The sequence below is a fragment of the Tiliqua scincoides genome, chromosome 4 (assembly GCF_035046505.1).
Source record: "Tiliqua scincoides isolate rTilSci1 chromosome 4, rTilSci1.hap2, whole genome shotgun sequence".
NCBI classification, from domain to species: Eukaryota; Metazoa; Chordata; class Lepidosauria; order Squamata; family Scincidae; genus Tiliqua; species Tiliqua scincoides.
The window spans coordinates 39,923,765-39,949,556 of record NC_089824.1 but is presented as its reverse complement, the minus strand read 5'-3'; the positions used below and the strand labels follow the sequence as shown (position 1 = coordinate 39,949,556).

General features: G+C 41.9%; 1 protein-coding gene across 1 annotated transcript; it reads right to left on the bottom strand.

The window, feature by feature from the left end:
* On the bottom strand, positions 1–22,390 carry PPP1R42 (protein phosphatase 1 regulatory subunit 42). The gene is made up of 8 exons (XM_066626358.1): positions 22,262–22,390; positions 21,406–21,572; positions 20,420–20,558; positions 18,718–18,834; positions 12,362–12,479; positions 8,434–8,565; positions 6,869–7,025; positions 1–79 (listed from the first exon to the last, which is right to left on the bottom strand). Exons 1-8 carry the CDS (start codon positions 22,388–22,390, stop codon positions 1–3), a joined length of 1,038 nt encoding a protein of 345 aa, XP_066482455.1.
* Between the last annotated feature and the right edge of the window lie 3,402 nt (positions 22,391–25,792).

Here is a 25,792-nt window from a genome sequence, read left to right as displayed (position 1 = left end):
TTACAGAGGCATTTGTCTAAGGAGATGAGGTTCAAACAATTCCTTCTGAACAGTTGGAGAAGTTTTCAAGGCTGAATAGCTGAGTGAAAAATTTTTTATAAAATTATTTTAAATATAAAATAAATTTGTATACTAATATTTTAAATATTTAGTCCATGGATACAAATGTGCATATTCCATGCTTTAAGTGTCAAATTCTAGATATAGGTGACTAACACACATTCCATAAGGCAAGCACTTGTTAAATAGGCAAAATAAAAATAGCTTGTAAATATACATATTAATTGTCAAAGTACTAGATTAAAGAACAACACTGTGAAGTTATCACTTTTTCTAAATTGAAATAAACATAAATATTCAGAAAAAAATGACAACACAGTCCTAATCATGTTTGCTCAGAAGAATTATGAGACATACAAAATTATGCAGGGGATGGACAGAGTGGATAGGGAGATGCTCTTTACACTCTCACATAATACCAGAACCAGGGGACATCCACTAAAATTGAGTGTTGGGCGGGTTAGGACAGACAAAAGAAAATATTTCTTTACTCAGCGTGTGGTCGGTCTGTGGAACTCCTTGCCACAGGATGTGGTGCTGGCGTCTAGCCTAGACGCCTTTAAAAGGGGATTGAACAAGTTTCTGGAGGAAAAATCCATTATGGGGTACAAGCCATGATGTGTATGCGCAACCTCCTGATTTTAGAAATGGGTTATGTCAGAATGCCAGATGCAATGGAGGGCACCAGGATGAGGTCTCTTGTTATCTGGTGTGCTCCCTGGGGCATTTGGTGGGCCGCTGTGAGATACAGGAAGCTGGACTAGATGGGCCTATGGCCTGATCCAGTGGGGCTGTTCTTATGTTCTTATGTTCTAATATCCTATTGAATTCAGTGTGACTTAGGACCAAATCCTATCCCACTTTCCAGCCCTGGTGTAGCTATGCCAATGGGGCATGCACTGCATCTTGTGGTGAGAGGGTAGTTATGGAGGCCTCCATAAGGTAAGGGAACATTTGTTCCCTTGCCTTGCGGCTGCACTGCAGCTGCACTGGCACTGGAAAGTTGGATAGGATTGGGCACTTACTCCCTGAAAGTGTGTATAAGATTGCAGCCTTATTTTAGTTATTGTGCTTAACTTAAAAGTAGTCATACTTGGGCCTGAACTGGATCCAGGCAGAAGTGCTGGGAATCCATTGCCCTCATGCTCAATTTTCATCTCTGACTTATAATTGTGCAGCACACATCAATGAGAACCTCAGTCAGCCAACTTTTCCTCAGTCAGGAAAAGGCCTGATCCTGAGATCCAGGTCCATCCCCTATCTCTGATTCCACAAGGTATTGTACCTCCTCCAGCTGCCACCATGTGGCATCTCCCCACATATCTCTTGTGTATCTAGTTGGGACTGACTCTTTTTCTATAGAGACTGCCTTTCAGTGAATAAAGGTACCTTTATTTCACATTGGATGCCAAGAAAAGCTATTTCCAGTGGCTCTTATATCAGTTTTAGAATTGTATTTCATGCCCATTTATAATGTATCTAGAACTGGACATGCTACAGCATGGGAAAAAAGAGCAAACACCTGTTAGGATGCATACAGAAGTACATAATTTGCTCTTGCTGTAAAGACACGTGCACAGCATTCTGATTAACAGCCCAATCCTAACCATCTTTCCTATGCTGATGTAACCGCAATGCAGCCCAGGGGTAAGGGAACAAACATTCCCATATCTTGAGGAGGCGTCCATGACAGCCCCACCACCACAGGATGCAGCACATGTCCTATTGGCATGGCTGCATTAGCACTAGAAAGTTGGATAGGATTGGGCCCTAAGTGTACAATCTTCTCTCCAGCTTAGAGGAAACTGGTTGTCCATGTTTACCACAGATGTCAGCTGTACACAATGCAAAATGGTGCATACATCACTAACCTACCTCCTTCTCAAAGCAATTTTTTAGCATTTAAAAATATGATTCTGCTTTTTCAGAAAAGGAAGGGCAGGGACAACTAGTATACATTTAAATTTGTTAATGTACATGCATTGCTTTAGAAATAATAATTTTTTAAAAATGAACAGCTCAGCTGAAGGGGCAGGAGCAACAGAGACTACAGAATCAGTGTTTGCTTTGCTAGCTAATATGTCTGTCAAAGCCACTGGAAGGCACGAAGAAAGCTGGTTTGGGGCTGTGGAAAACCTGATCTGCATGTACAATTGAACATATCCACAAAATAATTTAGTGCAACGGGCACAGAAAGTAGCATTATTAATCATAGTGGGCTGCCCTACAATTGAATTAAACAATGCAATTTCCTTTGTTCAAAATGATACCCAACGCAGTTTATAACAGGGTTCCGAATGTGTGCAATTTTTCCTTGCTATAGACATCAAAATTAGCTTATGAACTCAATACACAAGTACTTAATAACTGAACCTTCAGATTTCAGATTAAATCATACCACAGGTGTAAAAGCTATGGATTTTTTTTATAAATTTAAACAAACTTTTAAAAATTACCAAGTTCTACTTTGGTTCACATTCCCACAGGCTTCAACAAAACTATTCCCACAATCATGCAAATAGGATTTGGCTTAGAGTTAAACTCTTTCTATATGAAGGTTCTCAGGGGGATGGATAATTTTCTCTCAGCAATTTATTATTGCTCGTCAAAGTAAGCTATGCACATGCTATTGTTTTGGTAGGAAGAAAAAGAATCTTTTCCTTTAATTGTTGGATATTCCTCTTTCCAGTTCTGAGTACATAACCTCTAGAACAGTGGTTCTCAAGCATTTAGCATCGGGACCCACTTTTTAGAATGAGAATCTGTCAGGACCCACTGGAAGTGATATCATGACCAGAAGTGACATTATCAAGTAGGAAACTGTAACAATCCTAGGCTGGAATTCTACCCACACTTATCCAGGAGTGACTATCATTATTAAAAGCATATACATGGTAGCCTGTTAAAAGTACAGATCTGTAACATTCCCCCAAATGTAGTCACATACCAGTCTAATATATTAAAAATAAAACATTGAAATAATATAATAATAATATACAGTATTTATATACCGCCTTTCTTGGTCTTTATTCAAGACTTTATTCAAGGCGGTTTACACAGGCAGGCTTATTAAATCCACGCAGGGATTTTTACAAATTGAAAGAAGGTTCTCTCTTTCAAGAACCACCACATTCAAGCTGTTACACTCCGATCTGGTTTAACATTCTGGCCTCCATCCTCCCACGCTCCGAGCAGATGGAACAGCTCAGCTGCAGCTTGCCAGCTGCTTCAAGGTCGCACGGCGCCGGTGGCCTCGAACTGGCGACCTTGTGGATGTTAATCTTCAGGCAAATGGAGGCTCTACCCTCTAGACCAGACCTCCTGCCCATGAATGGGGACCCATCTGAAATTGGCTCGTGACCCACCTACTGGGTCCTGACCCACAGTTTGAGAAACACTGCTCTAGAGGGAAAGGAACTTTTGGCCAAACCAGTGTAAGGGGAATGGGTTCTTGGGGTACTCTTGGTAGTGATGTCAGAGACATCACCCAGTTGGTTGACTGTAACACTAGTGTAACCATCATATCTACAGCAACACACACACGACAACTGTTCTCCTGTTATTTCCATTCAGAACTGCTCTCCTCAAACTGCTTTTTTTCCCATGGGAACAAGGTCCCTTATCGTTTCACTGTTAGAAGCAGCCAGTGCCACCACTCCAAGCAGGAGAGGCCAAGCTGAACAAATAGAAGTGACTAGTCTTGGTCACCATTACTGCTTGCAGGTGAGTGAGTGCAGCTACCAGTTCTGTTTTTTCATTTGCACTTTCCATTTTGAAAAGACAGCAGCTTCTCCCAATAGCCATCACTGCTGGTGGGGAGATGGCCAGGTAAGCAGCAATGGCTCATCCCTGCTTCTCCGATTCCCTGTTCCAAAAGAACTCATCGTTCTATAATGATGCAGAAGAAACAGCAGCAAACAGCCACTGGGAAAGATGGCATACTGGGGTAAAAAGGAACTATGCTCTCTCCCTGATAAATATAAGGGGAAACCCACTTTAGGCCCTCTTTGTTCAGTTAGGAGAGATACTTTCTGCCACATGAGCTTTCTGCCACATGAGCTTATCTACTGGCTTTGGAAGGATGCACTGACATGTGAATTATTTTCAGTGTCTGCAGTTAAAAAACACGTTGAATAAGGCCCAAACTAGACACTACATCCAGGGTCCATAACATTACTCAGAGCTCAATCCTATTCGACTTTCCAGTGCTGATGCAGTCATGCCAATGGGGCATGCGCTGCATCCTGCAGTGGGGGGGGGGCAGTCACAGAGGCCTCCTCAAGGTAAGGGAACATTTGTTTCCTTACCTTAGGGCTGCATTGAGGTTGCACTGGTGTTAGAAAGTTGGATAGGATTGTGGCACCTGTCAGCCCATTAAACTGGAAAAGCTGCCTCTGGATGAACAGTCCAAGAAGTAGTCACACGGTATGCACACTTAACCCTTTCCTTATCATCCGTTTTCCTGTTCCAAATCACACACACCCCTGACAGCTTTTACCCGAAGTTCAAAACATGTTTCTAAATCTCTGCTGGAGGTGGGGGGAAACTGCTGGGGGAGATTTAAAGTGGCAACAGTGCCAAGACCATGAAACGTGCATCATGAAATGCGAATTTTCCGTCTTAAATGGGCTAGGCAACATTACACACTTCTGCCTGTAACACATATGTGAGATCACAGCCATAACTAGAATGTTGTCATACATTATGAAATGATAAAGGAGCAACTTCAGAAACGGGAATTATTTTGAGAAGCAACAGAAAGCAATATGCCCTGCATGCCACAGCTGTGTACTGCAAAATAGGGCTGCAATCCTGTGTGCACCTACCTAGAAGCAGGTTCCACTGAACAAAATGGGACTTACTTCTGAGTAAACATGTATAGCAGTGTTTCTCAAACTGTGGGTTGGGACCCACTAGGTGGGTCGTGAACCAATTTCAGGTGGGTCACCATTCATTTCAATATTTTATTTTTAATATAGACTAGATCAGGGGTGCTCACACTTTTTTGGCTCGAGAGCTACTTTGAAACCCAGCAAGGCTCGGAGATCTACCAGAGTTTTTTTTACAATGTTTGCGCCATCATAACATATAACATTTATGTGTACAATGTATGTTGGTTTACCTTGAGCCCCACTGAGTATAACAGGACTTACTCCTGAGTAGACATGCCTAGGATTAGGCTGTGAGGCTGCAATCCTAGCCACACTTACCTGGGAGTAAGCCCCATTGAGTACAATGGGCCTTACTCCCGGCGTTTCCTCCCATAGACACCTCAAGGGGGGGGGTCGGCACTCCGCGATCTACTCATTTTGCCTCGCGATCTACCGGTAGATCGTGATCCACCTATTGAGCACCCCTGGACTAGATGCTGTGTGACTACATTTGGGGACATGTTACAGATCTGTACTTTTAACAGGCTACTATGTATATGCCTTTAACAATGATAGTAAATGGGACTTACTCCTAGATAAGTTTGGGTAGGATTGCAGCCCAGGATTGTTAAAAATTTTTCCTGCTTGATGATGTCACTCCCAGTCATGACATCACTTCTGCTGGGTCCCAACAGATTTTCATTCTAAAAAGTTAATGTGTGAGAACCATTGATGTATAGGATTGTGCTATAGGTGAAACAGTTCCATTTCAACAGCCCAATCCTAACCAAATCCCCATGTGGCTACACAGAGGCACCTGCACGGCTTCTGCTGTATCATTTGGGCGATTTCTGGCTACTGCAGGGGTGTCCAAACTTTTTGGCAGGAGGGTCACATCAACTCTCTGACCTTACATATAAAATATACGTAAAAAAGTATAAAAGTATAAAAGACCTTACGCAAAGCAAGGCCGGCCTTTCCTTTGCTGCCGCTTCACAGACATGAAGTAACAAGCAGCGGAGGGAACCCTCAGCCCACAGATTGTGTGAGAGGTCAAACAATCAGCCCTCATGCTGAGAGTAGTTGTGTTGAGCCAGCACGGGCTCCAGCAAGTCTCCGGAGGGCCAGAAGCTCATTGGAGACTGGGGGCTCCCCATGGGCTGGATTGGGTGTCCCTGAGGGCCACAAATGGCCCCCAGGCTGGGGTTTGGACACCCCTTGGCTATTGGTTACCTCCTTGGGGTAAGGGAACATTAGTTCCCTTGCCCCAGGTAACCCCCGGCAGCTGCCATGGGTCAACTTGGACCTGTGCCTGCTTGATCACTGATGCAAATCCAAGTTGATCCATGAAGGCAGATCTTGCCCAGGAATGGGGTCAGGATTTGGTGTACACTGCCACTGCTGAACCCGCCCCCTCTCAGCACTGATCTATTCTCCCCCCCCCGTCATCTCCCTGTTCAACCCTCCCTTGCTCCATTCAACCCCCCCCCCCGCTTCCTTTCAACGCCCTGTGCCAGTTTACCTGCACTGGCAGGTGTCCAGTATATCTTCATGTGGAACCAGCTCCTCGCCACTTGTGGCATTAGCCAGGCCCTGTGCACTGACTGGCACTGTTGCATTTGTGACAACCGTAAGTAGTTTATGCCATCAGAATACACATTCTACTGACATACATACATACATACATACATACATACATACATACATACATACATACATACAGGTAGGTTAGGACTGGGCCACAAGTGTGCCTTCTATTTTTAATATTGACTTCAGAGAAAAGCACCTTTTAAAAGGATAGCATATTTCTAAATGCTGTAGTTCCATCTTCTCAAATTTACAAGACTTCCTTAGAAGTTTTCCTTTTATGCACTCCCTTCCTTTTAAGCACTACTGTAGACAACTTGAGCTTCAAATATGTTTTATAGGGAACATACCTGATTTTTTCAGCAGCTCTATTTTCTTCCTGGATTGTCACCTGGGATTCTCTAGTGTGAGATCTACGTGCCTCAGGCCCGAAAGCAATATTTGATTTTTCTTTAGACGATGGGAAGTAGTAAATAGGAAAATGGGGATGTTCAAAGTCAGAGTCATCTGTAGGGTGCAAAAGTATAAGAACACTTACTGTTCAAAAACATGCCCCACATTAACAACTAAAACAAGGTTACATCTGCAAACTGTAATACCTAGGCAACACTGAAATATGACTTAACAAAATATAGATTGGAACATGTAAATGAAAGCATAGCATTTTAAAAAATAAACTACTATAAACATTGCAGATGTGCATGTTTTCTGTCAGCGTCTGCAAGACCATGATCCAAGCAGGATCTTCAATAAAAATTGGAAATAGAAAAAAAAATTATGGAGAGAGAAAGAAAGAAAAACATCTTTGCTGTTACTGTCAGACTCAGTTAAATTGTAGAAATTGATATGAATTAGTAAGTAATGAGAAACCTTAAAAAACTAAGGGTGCAATCCAGAGTGTGCCTTGGGCACACGCAAGTAAAGCAAGTACTTTACTTGGGCAAGTACTTTACTTGGGCCGGCGCAAGTAAAGCATGTCTGCACCTCCTCTAGAGTCAGCTGGGCTGGCGCAGGGAAGGACGCTGGCCCACGCAGGCTGAATCCAGTCTCTGCACCAACTCTGATGGGGTGCTGTGATGGGTCGTATGTATGTTCAGTTGTATACTATGAACGTATTGTTAATTTTTATGCTGTTTGTTGACAATAATAAAACTGAACTGAACTGAACTCTGATGGGGAGGGTTGCGTCGGCTGAGTTCAGGGTCTCAGGGAATGCAAGGGTCTTGGGGGATGGGGAGGAGGGATGCATCCCAGGGCGGGGTAGAGCAGGCGAACAGTGGTCCCAGAGGCGGGTGGGAAGCAGGAGGCGGGGCTGGGACCCGGCAGTTATGACAGATCGCAACCCCATTCCCCGAGCAGCATGGAGCGGCTGCAAGCTGCTCTGCTCTCCTCTGACTTATGCCACCTCCAGAGCACTGGGGCTGCGGTGGCCTACCTAGGGGTTAGGGGAAGATTTTCCCCTTACCTCTGGCTGAGCCACTTTGGGCCGTATCTTGCACTGGATACAGTGCAGGCCTCCTAGCCTGCAAGATAGGACTGTGCTGTAAGTTAACAGAAAAACTGAATTTGTTATCGCTGATATGTGGTCTTCCACCGGGAGAAATGTTTTTGCTGTTCAATAGCACAGAACAAGACAATTTAAACCTTTAATACCATGGAAGTTCATTTCAAAAATGTTTCTGTAAGAATATTTTGAAGATTTGTTAGGGAAGGTTCATTTAACCATTCATACGCCATTACTGAACTATCTAAAAAAGTAATAAACCAACTTTACAGTAAAAACTACTTCCAGGCAATAATCTTCAAAGCAAAAGAATTTGATTAATCATCTATTGCCTTTTCCCCCTTCCAAATACTGTATGTTTTTCTCTTAATGCCGATTCTGTAAATTATCACAAAAATATAATTTGCATACCAAAATGTGAATACGATGCATTTTCATTCAGTGTACTTTCTGCCCTGTTCTTTCGTCTGGCATCTCTGGATGCTTTCCAGTTCATCAGGAATCGTCTTTCCATTTCTTTTATTTCTTTCCCATCAAGAGATTCTGAGGAACAATTTTGGGAGACAGTAACTGCTAGGTTTCTTTAGATTAGCCAATTACTTCCTCAGTGGGGCTCTACTATTTCACAGTGCAATCCTTGGCATGTCTCTTCTGAAGTAAGTCCCACTGCATTCAACATAACTTAATCCCAGGTAAGTGTATATAAGATTGCAATATTAGGAACACAGTGCTGTGGAGAAGCTTTGCTCTCTCTGGCTTTTGTTCTTTTTCTATTAGTACTGCCACAGTAAAGATACCAATTTTGTCACCATGATCTCCACATGCTATTATACAATAGCCAAGTTTCGCTTTGTCTCTGTGATACAATTGCTTGTTGGATAGAAAGCAGGTATACAAACTGCTACTACATAGTGGTGGAAAAGATTAATTTGAGGATTAAAAGAACGTCTACCTGTAAACGTGTCATAGCTCTATATAAAAAGAGAGAAGAATACACCTGAAAAGAGTTAATTCCCACATCTCTACCTGGTGTGTTACAACAGCATATTATGACTGTTAGATATAATCCAGTGCAATGCAAAGGAAGCAAGACCAATGAAACAAGACTTCTGAATAATTTACACGTTCTCCAATGCAATCTAACAACCATTGTACATGACAGCCACAGAGTTTTAGAGCTTGATCATCCAAATGATCGAATTCAGTAATGTTTGCACATCTGTCCTCTGACATGGCATTAACATTTTCTAACAATCCAATCTTAACCAACTTCCCAGCACTGATGCAGTTGTGAATAGGGCATGTGCTGAATTCTGTGGTGGTGGGGGGTGGGTGCTGTTATGGAGGCTACCTCTAGGTAATGTTTGTTCCCTTACCACCTCAGGGCTGCATGGTGGCTGCATCTGCACTGGAAAGATGGTTAGGATTGCGCTGCAATTCTACTAAATAGATTCAATTGTCACAATAATTGTAGTGCAAGCCTCTGCTTGTACAACAGAAACTAAAGCAAACGTTAAGCTGTTTTTCCTCTGGTAGGCTTTTTAGCACTTTCTCAATGATGCTATCATAAACTCACAAAAGTAAATGAGAAACTATGATGTCATACTGACACATTATGAGCTAGTAGGTTTGACCTAAGGGGGTGTAAAGACAGAAGAACAGGGCTAAAGCCCAAACTAGATAAGATGCCTGTTGAGTCCCTGGTCTGATCAGGATTGCCTCAGGGAGGGTGGCTTTAACCCTGTGCCCCCAGGATAGTCCTAATCCAGATCAATGAACACCAATGGGATTTTTTGTTTGGGAGTAAACAGCAGACATGAAAGGCAGGATCTGGACTGGGACCACACTGTGAACAAACTGCCCCCTTTCCCCATGGCAGTTCCAATTAGATTAGATTCTGAGCTCAGGTTAGTGTCTGCTAGTTATGTTAGATACTTCAAGCATGTAAGTCCCAGTTAGCATAATAATGTGTAAAACAATAATTTTTAATACAGATAATAATTTGTTTGACCCTTAGAGTACGGATACCTGGACTGAAATCTCGGTTCAGCTATGAAGCTCATTGGGTAATTTTGTGCCTGCCTAACATACTTCATAGGCTTGATACGTGTATAGGGACAAGGTAGAAACTGCCACTCTAAGCTTCTTGGAGGAAGGCAGATTACAAACAAACACACACTCCTTTGCACATTTACCTAAGATAAGCCTTACTAAATTCACAGTGGGATTTGATTCTGAATAAACATGCATGGATTGGACTGCATCATAAAACAGTCAATTTTCTCATCACCTGTGGAAGTAATAATTGCCTGCAAGTTACTAGGAAGGATACATCTTCTAAAGCAGGTGATTTTTGGCCCAGTCCTATCCCCCTCCCCTGCCAGCATAATTAACATTATGTCAGTGGGGGCTGCTTTACAGCTGTCAGCAAATGAGTGTGGAGAGGAGGTTGCAGCAGCCTTGCAAGTACTGGTGGGCTGATACAAACTGCAGGAGCAGGTAAGTCAGTGCAGGTGATTGGAGGGGACTGAACAGGTCTGGGGTGCAGAATGGGTCAGTGATGGGATGAGACAATGCCGTGACTGGGAAGGCGAGGATTGCTGGGCCTGATCTGCCTGCACGGAGCAACATGGACTTGCACCAGTGATATAGCAGATACAGGCACTGGTATATCTAGAGGTGGGACTGTGCACTAAGTTTTGCAGGGAGCCTCCCTGCAGTATGCAAGTGGCTCCTCCCTCTCCCCTTGGGAGCCATTCACCTCCGGTTCCCCCCCATGGCTCCCAAGGGGAGGAGGAGGAGCTGCCGCCTGCAGGGAGGATCCTTGCAAAACTTAGTGTGCTGCCCCCCTGTCATGAATATGTAAAGTTTAGGCCTAGGTTAGCATGTGAAGCCTGAACCAAACTAAGTCAGTAACGGAGAAGTGGCTAGCAGTTCCTAGCTGCAAGAATGTGAGTAAACAAACAAAAAGATTGTTGTCTCTCCTTTGCTGGCCAGAAAGGACAGACAACAAGAATTACAACCCATTGGAATGTTTAACACCTCAAGTAGACTGAGAGGCAACGGATCAAGCGGAATGGAATGCAGCTATGGATCTCCAGTTGGGAGTGGTAAGAACTAGGAGGGCTACAAGTTTCTGATTGGACAGTCTAAATAAGTATGAAGTCACCTCAGTACTATTAGCATAAGAACTATAATAATGAGTGCCCCAACGGGTGTGTCTGGTTCTTCTTGGGCAGAGTTTTTGGGTGCAACATCCTGCACACTGTGAGCTCCATTATCCACCATGGGCATCTGGCCTCACAGGTAGCCTGGAGCTAAGAGATCTACAAGAGTAACTGACCCAGGTGAGAGATAGGTATTAATAGAGATAGCCAGCTAGCTATTATTTTATTGCTGATATGTTTCCTAGATGTTTGTGCCTCTAGCATTTGCTGCCTCATGTAACCTTATGTACTTAATAAACTAAAATCTCTTTTACCAAGTTGTTTCATTGTCTGTTGGGGACAAAGGTTCAGAATCCTTCCTAACTGTTCAGCAAGCTACCAAGTATTCACTGAGGTCTAGTAACTTGAGGACTGGAGCTTTAATTGGAGAAAGAGCTCAGTGCCTGCAAGGGATAGAGTTAAGCCTAGAGGGTCTCAGTGTCGCTGGACTGAGGCACTGGCACATACAGGGTGGTGGCAGTACTACTGGACGGGGGGCCTTGAGGGCTTTAGGGTTAGAGAACCAATAACTCTGAGCACCCCAACCCACCTAAATTTACGACACCCTCCTCTAGATATGCCAGTGGGTACAGGTGCGGGTTGTCCCACAGCAGTTGCTGGGGCTTACCCAGGGTCAAGGAGATAAATGTCTCCTTACCCCGAGGAGACCTCAAGCAGTCGAAAATTCCACATGGGATGCAGTAGAAGCCACATCAGTGTTGATGCATCGCCATGCAGGGATTTAGGTAGAACTGGGATGATATTTTCAGCTACAAATGGTTAACATAGGTATATGTATTAGTCATATGCAGCATGAAAATTACTCATCTACTCTGGAGGAGCTACCCTCTTTTGTGGGCAGGTAGGCTAGAAATAACTGTTGTGAGTCAGTCACTTTTGTGGACCTATTTACAAGGTGGGTTGAGTTGTTAGTCAAAATGCTGTGGTAAAATAACCCCCCTGCAAAAAAAAACACCATTAAAAACACCCTTTATTTGGTATTTATGTTAGCATTATTTCTGTTCATAGGAACTTTGTTCTAACTATGCTTTAATGAATTTAAAGTTTAGTTTAATGGTTTAATGAATCAACTTCTTATAAAAATAAAGAGCTCTGAAGGTATATTATTTTACCAAGAGTTTTTGACTGTAATATAACTCTGTCTCGGTATTTTGGTTTGTGGCAAACAGGATTCCCATTCAGCTCTAATTTGCTCAGTTTGAACCATACACTCACAACAAACTCCAAGTCCTGCAAATACCAGAGAAAAGAACATGAATATTTTTGCTTATTTGGCAGTATAACTAAACTTATTTGTAATTCTATATATTCGATTAAGCTTTCCAAACTGTTACACACACAGGTATCTTTACTAACTCCAGTAACATGAAGGAATAATCATACATGTTAAATTAAGAAACAAACATGCTTTACTCATAAAGCAAAAAAAAAGTTGCATTCTAATTGTCTAATTCATGATTTTGACCAACTTTCTGTGTAGTCACCTTCTACTGTAAAGGTTAAGTATGAAATATGGGTCAGAATCCAGAGCAACATAAATGGAAGTACAAACACCACTTGTTTAGCTACACATCCATGTAAGATCTTGAGGAAAATATGTGTCCAAATAGTTTTATTTTTATTATGGGCTTCTATTTATAAAAGAGAATATATATGCCATGTAACTATCTTCAAGTTTGAAATAAACAGCCACTTCAAATGCAGATCTCTGGATTTCAGCCATAATACTTCAAGATCATGCTGAAAATAATTTCTAAAAAATTGTATGAGAGTTTTTTTAGGAATCATCTCTATGGCATTTTTCAGTATACAAAATCCCTCTTCTATGCATATATATGTAAATAAGCACAGAAGTATGTACTCATGGGAAGGGGGTTGTCAGCAGAAAATCCTTTTGCATGCTTGCAGAGCTGCATATCCAAGAGAATGGACAAAAAAAGGAGATGAATCATGCCCAGAGAGCTTTGTAATTATTCTCTCAATTATAGAATTCAGTAAGTAAAAATTTCCTTCCACATCTGTGAGTGGTCAGGGCAGAGGTGCCACTAGGGTTTGTGTCACCAAGTACAAGAGCTCAGTGTGGGCCCAATCCCATCCAACTTTCCAGAGCTGATGCAGCCATGCCAATGGGTTACGCACTGCATTCTGTGGTGGCAGAGCAGACACAGATATCTCCTTAAGGTGAGGAAATATTTGTTCACTTAACTCAGGACTGCACTGTGGCTGCACTAGCACTGGAAAGTTGGATAGGATTGGGCCCTGTGTCACCCCCAGGGACCTCCTGATGGACCTCCTCCATACCAGGCCATACAGATTAAATTACAATATCATACACATAGCTTAAATGCAATGGCATTACTGGAGTTGGTGTAACCCCCATTAATTTTATTTATTTAATATATAACAGTACAGGTCACGCAATGAACCAGTAACCAACAAAAAACCAGTGGCTAACTTGAGGACACCCAGAGACCATTCCTGGACTTGACGTGCCGGCTTATCACCAGCACACACTGTTGCAAAAGCACTGTGCCGTAAGGCATGTTTGCGAGGTTTACTGCCGGGTGAGCAGACGTGCTAGCCCAGCATTGGCTGCCACTGGGCTAGCGCCGGCCGGGCACCCAGCCTCCACTGCTTGGCGGTCACACGGACCGCTGAGCCGTGGAGAAGAAAGCGGGGGTGGGTGGAGAGGAGGTGTGACAGGAAGGCGGGGAGAGGGTGGGTGGGAGTCTTGCCAGGGGGAGGGAGTGGGGAGAGAGGGAGACAGGTCTGGTGTAGCTTTGCTTCACTGGATCCAGAGTGTTCGTATGGGGCTCGGTGCCCGACACTAACGCTCTTACTTCACCGCTAACCTTCTGGTCAGTGGTGAATCAAGTAGTCCCATTGTGGAGCTACTCCCTTACCTGGGAGAAGACAAAAGTCCCCTTCTCCCAAGGTGCTGCCGCTGGTGAGTAGGATGCAGCGGCAGCCATTTTCGGTGCCGCTACAGCCGTATGCCACGGGAGCTCATGATTGGGTGTCACACAACTGAATAAGAGTTCTAGTACATGGAAATGAGAGCTGACTCATACTAACACCTTATTGGTTCCTTGCTGTGTCATAACAAGACCTCATTGTCTTGGAACAATCAGTCTCATTGGTCAGTTTTGAGTTAAAGAAATCCACTTTTTGTTACATAAGGCAGTTGTGTTTTATTTTTCTGATTAATTGGTCATAATCTTTGATAGAATACAGATATTCAAACACAGTTTGTTTTATTGCATTCTGCATTAAATTACCTATTTAATGATATATAACAGGGGTGCGCAAACCCCAGCCTGCGGGCCACTTGCGGCCCTCAGGGGCTCCCAATCCAGCCCGCCCCAGTCTTCAATGAGCCTCTGGCCCTCCAGAGACTTGCTGGAGCCTGTGCTGGCCCAAAGCAACTGCTCTCAGTGTGAGGATGACTGTGCAACCTCTCATCTGAGCTGTGGGATGAGGGCTCCCTCCACTACTTGCTGTTTCATGTCTGTGTTGCAGCAGTGGCAGCGAAGGAAAGGCTGACCTTGCTTTATGCAAGACCTTTTATAGGCCTTGAGCTACTGCAAGACCTTCATTCATTCATATAAGTTCCATCTCTAATAAATTCATTTATGTAAATTTATTCAAATTTTATATGCAAATTAATTCCTTTTTTCCTGGCCCCCGACAGTGTCAGAGAGATGATGTGGTCCTCCTGCCAAAATATTTGGACACCCCTGATATATAATATGATGTTATTATTCCTAAATACCAAAATTTTCACAATTTTGGCCATAGTTGTGTCAACCCCACCAAGAGTGTCACCTGGTGCGGTACACACACCTGCACCCCCTTGTGACACCACTGGGTCAGGGCAATGTGACTTAGGTCAAACCTGCTATTTTTATATAACTACAATATATAAGCAAGGTAAAATGGCATGTACGTTTTGAGCAGAAAGATATGTAGAAAAAGAAAACATGAGCAGCAGAGAGCAAGAAAAAAAGAAAAAGCTTTCCTACCGTGATGTCTTAAAAGGGAATGATCTATATGAACATTCCACTTCCGCAACATTAGCAACAAAGAAAAGTTTTCATTGGTATTTATAAGCTATGTTGATCCAATATTGCTGCTGTGGCAATCATATCTTTTGAATGTTAAGGCTCCAATTGCATATTTGGATAATCTGGCATTTTATTTCCAAAAGTGAAACAAAGCCTAAGTATGTGTAACTGCACTGGTTAATGTTAGCTGCTTGCTATCCTCGCCTTTCTTAAGATACCTTAAGAGAACCTTACTATTCAACCTTACTATTCAACCTTACTATTCAACCTTACTATTGGATCCAGTGAAGCAAAGCTACACCAGACCTTACTAAGAGAAATCTTAAGATACCTTAAGAGAACCTTACTATTTACTTGTAGATAGTAAATTCCTTGGAGCAGAGACCTTTTTTGAGCATCATTTATACAGATGACATACCATATTTTGTAAGAAAGAAACAAAATATACTTCAAAAACTAAAATAATTTTGAAAATATAAGAGTACATAATTTTAAAAAACTTTGCAAAGTATACAGCTAAAATTTGATGAATGTACCTACACAATTTTGTAGATTTTTGTTGACTATTACTCAGTTGATAAATGATCCAGAACATGCTCACGCCAGTGTATGTTTATATAAGAATGTACTAATCCCATGTTGAAATATGATTACCCTTTGGATACGCTCTAGTTGTTCATTGCCTTCCTGTCTCTAATAAAGTGCTTTCACTTGCCAGGCTTTCAATAAGCTGTACTAAAGGGACTAGACACTTTTTTGGGCAGTCTCTGTTTGATAAATGATCATGTCATGCTATCACTTAGAGGTCTGCTACAAAATACTAAAGAGCAAATTATATTCTAGGCACACAGGGGTTGAAAGCCTCCGATGACATCTGTAGTACTGGCTGTAGCCTTCTTCCCAATTAATGATGGTCATTTAAGAAGCTGCGTTTGACCAGTGTGCTCCAATTTTTATCGGCTGTGTCTAGCTCAAGTGCCCTAACTACATCTGTAGACAGCAATTTGTCATCATTCTGACGGTCTGCCATTATCTATTTCAGAAAATCTATATTTTTTTCTGTTGTTCCTGACTGAATTGTGAAGTGAAGGAATTCATCTTTTTGAAATCCTGCTGTCATAATCAATAATGGCCAAAGGTTGAATAAATTAAAGATTTATAACCATATTCTCAGAACACAGAACCAGCACAAGTCCTTCCAGCATAAAGAGAACTTATAAACCCACAGATACTACAAGCATTACAACTTCAACCTATATGTCATAATCCAGTACACGAAGGGTCTTTCTATTCTTGCATATGCTATGGAAATACCCCATTCACGGACAAATATGAATTGGTATGTATAGTGTAGCCACTTGGTATGCATAGTGTTTGCCTCACAGAAGAAAACTTTACATACATACCATTTTTGCATACTTTGGGCTTGGCAAACTCAACTGGAAGTTCTTGACTATTGAAAATGTGTTTAGGATCAAAGAACTACTTTAATAGGTTGATACCTCTATTTTTCTATTTAAAAATTTACACATTAGGTCAAATTCTTTTCAAAATAAGGTACTCTGCAGTATTAAGAGGAATGAAAACCAAAATTAAGAGGAATTGTTTTTATCATCTTATAAATTTCAGGTTGAAGAGAGTTTCAAAAGTTTTCTCTAGCTATATTTTGTATAAAATTATGGGAACATTCTATTAAATATGCAGAAGCTGAACAGAAATGAGAAATTGAGGGTCAGTTTGAATTATATTTCTCCCCACTCAGCTCTATACATGAGGACATGAGGGGAGGGTTTGAGTTTATATAATGTCATTTTTTTTTGGGGGGGGGGGGGTTTACAAATCTAAGAACCTGGTCCCATACACACAACTTACAGAGTAATCCTATATAGGTATACTCATAAGTAAGCATCATTAAATGGAGCTTACTTCCAGAAAAGTGTGTATACAATTACAGCCTTAAAAAGCAATTCCTATTTATTTAAATAGAAACTACTGGTCCTGCGGACATTGCAAGGGCATATTGAGGAGTGGAGAGAGAAAGGATCCAGAATCCCTTTACCTCAGAATGCCAGAAGCGAGGGAGGGCACCAGGATGCAGGTCTCTTGTTGTCTTGTGTGTGCTCCCTGAGGCATCTGGTGGGCCACTGAGATACAGGAAGCTGGACTAGATGGGCTTTTGGCCTGATCCAGTCAGGTTTTTCTTATGTTCTTAGGATGAAGGGTCCAGTTCTATCCAACTTTCCAGTGCTGATGCAACCTTGCAAACAGGACATGCACATCCTGCAGTGTGTGTGTGTGGGGGGGGGCAGGTTTGTTCCCTCCCCTTGGGGCTGCATTACAGCTGCATCATCACTGCAAAATTATATTAGGATTGGGCCCCAAGTCTTCCACAAAGACACACTTGTTATAAATATTGTTATATGTTATAAAAGCTGTCTCACAGTGCCAGTCACCTGCTTGGTGGACTGTACATGGAGCAGAAACACCATATGCACATCCTAAGGTGCTGGTTGTTGCACTTTTCATCCCTCCCAGCAACCTTTAATGGGTACAAAAAATGTTTCTGTACACATACTGAATTTAAAAAATAAATTTTAAATGGTGATTAACAATGTTAAAAACCCTATGGTAAATAGACTACAACGACTGGGCAGCCCAATCCTGAGCTTCCCAGGGCCCAGGATTGCCACGGTGCTGAAATGGCTACCGTACCATCCCAAGGGGCTGGGAAGCACCACCGGGGTTACTCAGAGTAAGGTAGCTTACATGCGCTTACCCTGTACAAACCCCAAGCAGCCCCGATGGGTCTCCTCAGATCTGCACTCACTATCAAGGCGCACATTCGAAGAGACCTGTATCAGGTCTCCTGAGCCCAGAAGGGAGTCAGGATATGGCAGCAAGGCTGCTGCCATCTTCCCCCCCCCCACTCTATTCCCCACCACACCTTTCCCCTGCCTTCCCCCACCCTGCAATGCCTACCCTCCCACTCACCTCTCTGACACTCAGCGCTCACCTGGAGCACTAGGTGGTGGTCATCCGTCCTCTGCCCAGCACTGGCTTAGCAGGGGCGTACGCTGAATCAGTGCCTGCGCTGGGTGGGTGGTGAGTGCTGCAGGTGTGCTGTGCTGCAGTTGTGCCTTACCGCATGTTCGTGCCACTACAAGCCAGCAGTGAGCCAGCATGCAATGTTCAGGATTGGTCCCTAAGTCCAAGGAATAAGTTTCCTGTATATTAACACATATATTGCATTTCAATTGCCTCATCCAAACAAATAATTCAAGTAAATGATATTTTTAATAAAATAAAGTCAGAAGTTGACTAACTTTTAAAATATATTTATCATGCCTATTGATGACCTCAATTTCTGCTACATTATTTATCCATTCCTATGTTATTTTTATTACCTTTACGTGGTTAAGTTGATTGTCAACAGCTATGAGATGGAAGAGATTTTCCAGAACTGCCAAATCACTCACTTCATCAATATTGTTATTGCTGATATTCAGAACTGATAAAGACTTCTGCAATGACACAGACCAAACATTTTAAAAGAAAAAGAGCTGGAATCCTAGGTACATTTACATGGGAGTAAGCTTGGCTGAATCTGGAGGGGGGGCTGCAATCAGAGGAAAAACTGTACCAGGGACAAATTCCTAAAGCACTATTACCCCCCCCTCCCCCAACATTCCACCTGCTTCCTCTCCTGCCCAGGCTGCTATTTAGAAAACAAACAACCCACCTATCTGGCCCTGTTGTATGTTTAGAGACACACCTGACTAGGGGTCCAATCCTATCCAATTTTCCAGTGCCGGTGCAGCTGTACCAATGGGACATGTGCTGCATCCTGTGGTAGGGAGGCAGTCACAGGGGCCTCCTCAAGGTAAGGGAATGTTTGTGCCCTTACCTCAGGGCTGCATTGTGGTTGCACTGGTAGTGGAAAGTTGGATAGGACTGGGCCCTAGTTCCTTACATCTATGCAAAGATGCAGAGCACTGTGTAGCACAACTGGAACTCTTATCTCATTTTAAAGCAGTTGATTTGAAATCTTTAATAACTTTTAGCGTTCTTTACACTGAAAGAGCAGTAGTAAAATGGCCATAAAGAAGAGAAGCCTGTGAAGAAAATAAAGACCTTAACCTATATTTTATTTACAGCTTCAGCCTTGAAGGGTGCAATAGAGGCAGGAAAGTATTAACTTTAAATCTTCATACAAAAAGTTAGACAAATCAGCTAGGTCCCACAAGGTTAAGTTGTACAATGTACTGTGGTAATTCCTAATTTGTGAAGTTTGCCCCCCAAAACCTCCTCTTGTTCCACTCTGTCTTTTGTATTTGCTATAATGTGAAGCCTTTGGAAAACACAGCATAGAGTAATCAACAGGAAACACCGATGGGTTAGAATAGTTCTAAACTTGATTGATTCTCTAATGAAAAATTTAGATTACTACAGTGTGCCAGTTAGCTGTACATTTCGTGTGCAAAGCAGGAAAAGCATATTATAAGCTAGCTCTTCCCCAATAAAGAAAATGTAATGATCAATATTCTAGGATAACTATAGTGAAAACAAGAATCGGCAATTTCAAGTACAGTATTTAAAAATATTACAGCTAGGATCCAAACAACCACGCACCTACCACATGCCCAAGGCTTTGAAATCATGTTTCTTTACAGCATATTCCCCATTCATTTCTTAAGAATAAAGAAAGTAAAATAGGACTTTGTTTAAGCAGGGTATACCTGGAAGTATGCCCTACTGAGTAAAAGCTCAATGCCAAGTAAGGATGCTTAGCACTGGGGTTCTCAAATTCTATTCTAGTTATTATCCTATTACCTAACAGGAAGTATATGCAACACAAGAATTTACTAGAACTTACTGTGAAAACAAAACAAAAGATTTCTAATATTTACTACTATGGGTCACTCCAAATCTTTAAAATGTTGTTAAAAATGCAGAAGAAAAATCAACCCTTCACAGTTTGTAAGTCTTATGGAAGTAAAACCCTTTGATAAATGGGAAGTTAAGTGAACATTTGAAATAATTCCTGTTTTGATTTTTTTTAACAATCAACATCCATCACCAGATGTCATCCAAATTCTGTGTTCTTACTGCCAGTGAATGAAGACTTCTTGGGTCAAACAAGAGCTTTTCTCCTAGGGGAAGCTGCTGGCTTTCAATATGTAATTCTCTCAGTTCTTCTAAATTCTCTAAGCCCTCCACAACAGTGATATAATTGCCACCCAGATACCTTAAGAGAACAATATAAGAGATATTTTACTCGTATGATTTGTTAAAAAGATATTCACACATTTCTGAAAGAAAAACCAGTACTGTATAATAATTATAGTATCTTACTGAAGAACTGCAAACAATGAATTAAACTATTATCCCACTCCTAAAAACATTTACCAGGAAATTGAAGCTAATAAGGCTTCCTATCAAGCATGTGTTTAGAATTAGGAGGCCAGTCAAACAAAATTAGAATCTTTGAAAGCAAGTAATTATAATATGCAATATAGGACATTACATATGCCAATTTATATTTATTGTAATATGCAGTGTACAATTACATAGGTAAGTGTATATAACCTGTACATAAATTTTAATACAAAAATAAAATTTGAAAAGGCATGTTTCAGATATCATCTGTTTCCACCCCAAGGCACAATCTAGCCAAAGTGAAGCACTTTAGAGTCACATTAATTTCAACACATGCTTAACTCTCTCACTGAAATAAATGAGACCAAAAAATGCTAGAAAAAGACTTCAATCTTATACTTGAGTGTAAGTCAATTAAACATAATGGGACCTACTTCAGAGTAGACATGGATAGGATTGCACTGTAAAGCTCCAAGACTCTTTCCTGGAAGTAAGCCTAATTCCATTCAGTGGAACTTACTTCTGAGTAAATCTACATAGGATTGTGTTATTGGACTTGCTCATGCGCTAGGATTTACACAACATGTGAGTGGAACTGCTATGTAGCCAATGTAATATATTTTTGTTTTAGAAATTACATACTTTTACTTTATTTTTGTATTTCTAGAGGCATAAATGAATACAAAAATGAGAAAAATCAGAAATTTTGTACTTACAATTTTTCCAGTTTTATTAGTGATGACAGATTTTCAATTCTTGAAATGCAATTGTTCTGCAAGTACAGATGTCTTAGGTTTGAAGCAAAGTCCAAGTTATGTATTTGTCTAATTTGGTTATCATACAAATAAAGGACATTAAGGTTTTTACACAAAGAGAGATCATCCTAAGAGAAAGAATTAAAATGTTACTCTTAAAGTTTACTCATAAGCAATCGCTTGAGCGTTCCAATTTTTTCAGATACAGCTTTTCACCTCCTGTTACACTGCTTGTAACATTTCTGTAAACATTATGTTGTCCTAAACCTGACAGTTCTGATAACATGCTATCCTTAGCAAATTTATTCATAACTGTCCAATGCATTAACATTATATTTAATTTACTTTGGATTCCAGCCATGGAACTGCACAACTAGTTCCAATGCCCAAAGAGGCAGTAAGCTTACATTTTCTGAGCAGCAGCTCCCTGTATCACATAGCGAACGATTTCTGAAATTGAGAAAAATTCCCAGGCACTTTCTGATATGACACGGGGGGGGGGGGGGCTGCTATTCAAAGAAAAAAAAATGGCAAAAATCTTACCAGGCCTGCCCAAGCCCTTGAGCACACCTAGCTCTTTGGATCCCAGCCCAAGTTTTCTGCTGGCAATTGTATCAGAAGTGCAGATTATCTCAGAATATAGAGATTTGACTAGATATATGATCCCTTTCTTGCAACTTCAAGCAAGTGTTTAAAAAAAATCCATTCACCTCCCATGCTTCCTTTGTCCTCTATTAACAAAGAAAGCATGCATTAAAACAAAAGTCTGTCTAAAATTCAACTGAAAGTAGTTGTATTTCAAATACAGTATTCTTACAATTATATCTATATTTTTATTAGATAACTTGAGATGAGTTGTTTTCCTCATGTGCTGGGCCAAGGACTCATCTCTGCGATTCTTCTGATTGAGGCTTTTAGCAATTAGCTCCAACGTTAGTCGAACCATAATTGCTGCAATAAATCCAATTTTCTACTCAATTTGGTAGGTAAATACAGTATTCTTGTTTTATCACCTAAAGTTTTAAAATAAAATAAATGTAAGTTATAAAATGCCATCTTAAACAATATCATTACATTATCATATACTTCAACTGACATTCGTTTCTTATTTCTATGTAATATTTTTTGCAGAATGGGATTTTTCCCATATAAGTCTGTTCCTCCAGCTTCTTCACTTCCTCCAGCTGTTCACTTCCAGCTTCTTAATTTTTCTTATAAATACAATATACATGGTAATATTTGTTATCCCAATCTTTCTATTGTGCACTATTCTGCCTGATCCTGTTTTCCTGAAAGTAGGACTGACGCCCAATTTAAAAAGTATTTGATTAATCATACATGTGTTAATGGATTGGGAGCCCAATCCTATCCAATTTTCCAGTGCTGGTGCACTGCATCCTATCGTGGAGAGGCAGTCACTGGGGCCTTCTTAAGGTATGGGAAGATGTGTTCCCTTACCATGAAGCTGCATTGTGGCTACACCAGAACTAGAAGGTTGGATAGGACTGGGCCCTGAATCTGCATAAATTTGCATATTAATAAAACCAGTGATTTTGAGGAATAAAACATACTGTTTTCAGAAGATGCACAGGTATTGAAGGAAGCACCATCTTAAGGCTGCATCACTCACTCCATTAATGAACACAGCCCTAACATGCTTCATTTTTCTGGGCTAACCTGCAGCCAATGGAAGCTTTCTTCCTGAGGCCAAATAGTAACTGTGTACATGGGTAATCCTCATCAGGACCACTGTGGGGGCAAATGATTCAAGACTCTTTCCCATTATGGTCTTGAACCCCATGGTTGACATTTAGCCTAGAAAAACTTAAGCAGATTTAGGCCATGCACCTTCTTTACATAACATGTACTTTGGGCCTTAGAACTACTGTACCATTCTTTCCTGTGCATGCAAGAAAGGCATGCCTTGGCTCAGATGATCCCTGTCACCTGTGTTTTTAAAGTACTTGTCCAGTTTTTAATAATTATTTTAAAACTAATTTTTATTTTAAACCAACACTATGTTAAGTGAGGGTAACTTTTTAACTCAATGGTTTTTAATCCAGTAAATCCAGTGGTTCCCAAACTGTGAGCTGTGACTCTCAGGGGAGCCATGGAAACCAGCCAGAGGAGTCATGGAATCATCTTGAAAAACCAGCCACCCTATAGGGTTGTAGCCCTAATGAGGAGCCGCAGCCAATGGCCCAGTAGGTCAAGGGAGCTGCCAGTCAAAAAAGTTTGGGAATCAATGCATTAAATCTAACTGATTAACAGCCCAATCCTAACCTTCCTGGAGCCCACTGGGGCAGCACCACCAAAATGACTACTGCTGTATCCAGTGGGTGTTGGGAACAGCTGGAGGTCTCCTTGGAGGAAAGGAACTTTTGTCCCCTTCCCACAGGGAAAGCCCCAAGCCCTGCATTAAGGCTCCTCAAGTCTGCACTGGCTATTTTGCCGGCGCAGACTTGAGACACTTGGTGTTTGGGCCAGAAGGCCAGTTCCACACTAGATAAGATGGGCTATGTTTGCAGGCAACTGCTCGAATCACATGGAAAGGAGGTCGGGGAATCAGATTTTAAAGGCAAAATAAAGGAGGCTTCCAAGGACCTTGGCTGAATTGACCCTCTCTCTCATGCAAGCCTCATCTGACAGCCACTGTCATTTCAGGGGTTGGAACCCAGGGAAGAGAGGGAAGGGAAGGAGGGCTTGCATGCTGAGCAGCCTGCAGCCTGCTTGCAACATGGAAACCACGTGGTCCTCATTTCTTTGTGTGTATATGTAATCCTAGAACAGGGATCTCCAAACTATGGCCCAGGGGCCACATCCAGCCTGCCACAGGATTTTATCTGACCCACAGCAACTTGTTTTTTCTTTTGTGTCGGAGCATTTGCTAATGTCTGACATTTTTACTCCTTATATATAATTTCTCAGTTTCAGCACAGCATTGTTTCTTTGTAATTGTCACATTTCTCTTTAGTTCTAAATCATATCATGCTGATTACAAAAATATCCAAGTAAAACTAATTCAGAGCCTAATCCTATACAATTTTCCAGCATTGATGCAACCACAATGCAACCCCGAGGTAAGGGAACAAATGTCCCTTTACCTTGAGGAGGTCTCCGTGACTGCCTACCAACTGAAGGATGCAGTGCACACCCTTTGGTATGGCTGCATCAGTGTTGGAAAGCTGGTTAGGATTGGGCCCTCATTCATTTAAATTTCATTCATTCATTTATTAAAGTAATTTTTTTTAGGCCTGCAAATATGTGAAAAATAGTGTGGCCCTCCTATTGAAAAATTTGGAGACCCCTGCAGTGGTATAGCGAAGTGGTTTCAGGGGGTAGCAGCTGCACCAGGCAACAAGCTTTAGGCAACAAGCTGAGCTTGACACTAGTGGCCAAAATCTTGGTATGTACAAATAATACCGTCATGTCATTGGAAAGGCAACGTAATGCTGAATGTAGTGAAACCAACCATGCTGGAATATTTGTATTCTATCAAAAGTTTTGGCCAATTAACCAGAAAACATTTTATTTATTTACTTCATAAATTAAATTTGATTTAATCGTGGGGGGAGGGGCTAGAAAAACTTCTTTGCCCCCAGGTAGCAGATGCCTTAGCTATGCCACTGCTCCATTTTTCACTTTTTTAAACGCCTGGGGGCCCCATCCTATCCAATTTTCCAGCACCAGTGCAGCTCTGAGGTAAGGGAACAAATGTTGCCATACCCTGAGGAGGCCTCTGTGACTGCCTCCCCAACACAGGAAGCAATGCATACCCCATTGGCATAGCAGCACCAGCACTGGAAAATTGGTTAGGATTGGGCCCTGGGTGTGAAGTCACTTCTGGGGCATCATTTTGCACTCGGCACCAGACTACACTTTCATTAGCAACGCCATTGGATCCCTGTCCTAGAAGATAGGCTTTGCACACATGCCAAGCTTGCAAGTCCAGCCTGCCTTTGGTCTTCTTCACCACACTTTGGTCTCTCTGGAGTCCAGCGGCTGCTTCTCCTCCTCCCGAGAGAGAATTTTGCCCTTTGTTCCAATGACCTACAGAGAGAGGAATGGGCAGATCCAAGAGAAAGCCATGGGTGTGTGCCCCCCCCCAACTGCCGTGTCAGTGGGGAGCAAAGTTGGGCCTAGGTGGACACCCACTGGGAACCCGGCAGGTAGATCTGCCCAGGCCTACCCACCCAGGAAAACTTCGGCTAGGGAGACCATAAGCTCAACTAGGAGCCCAGGTCTACCTGGCAGGTGGATCTGGGCTCCAAGACTGGATGGGAGCCCAGGTTTACCTGCCTAGAAGAGGGCTGCAGAGGGTGGCTGGAACGGGAGCCTAGGTCTACCC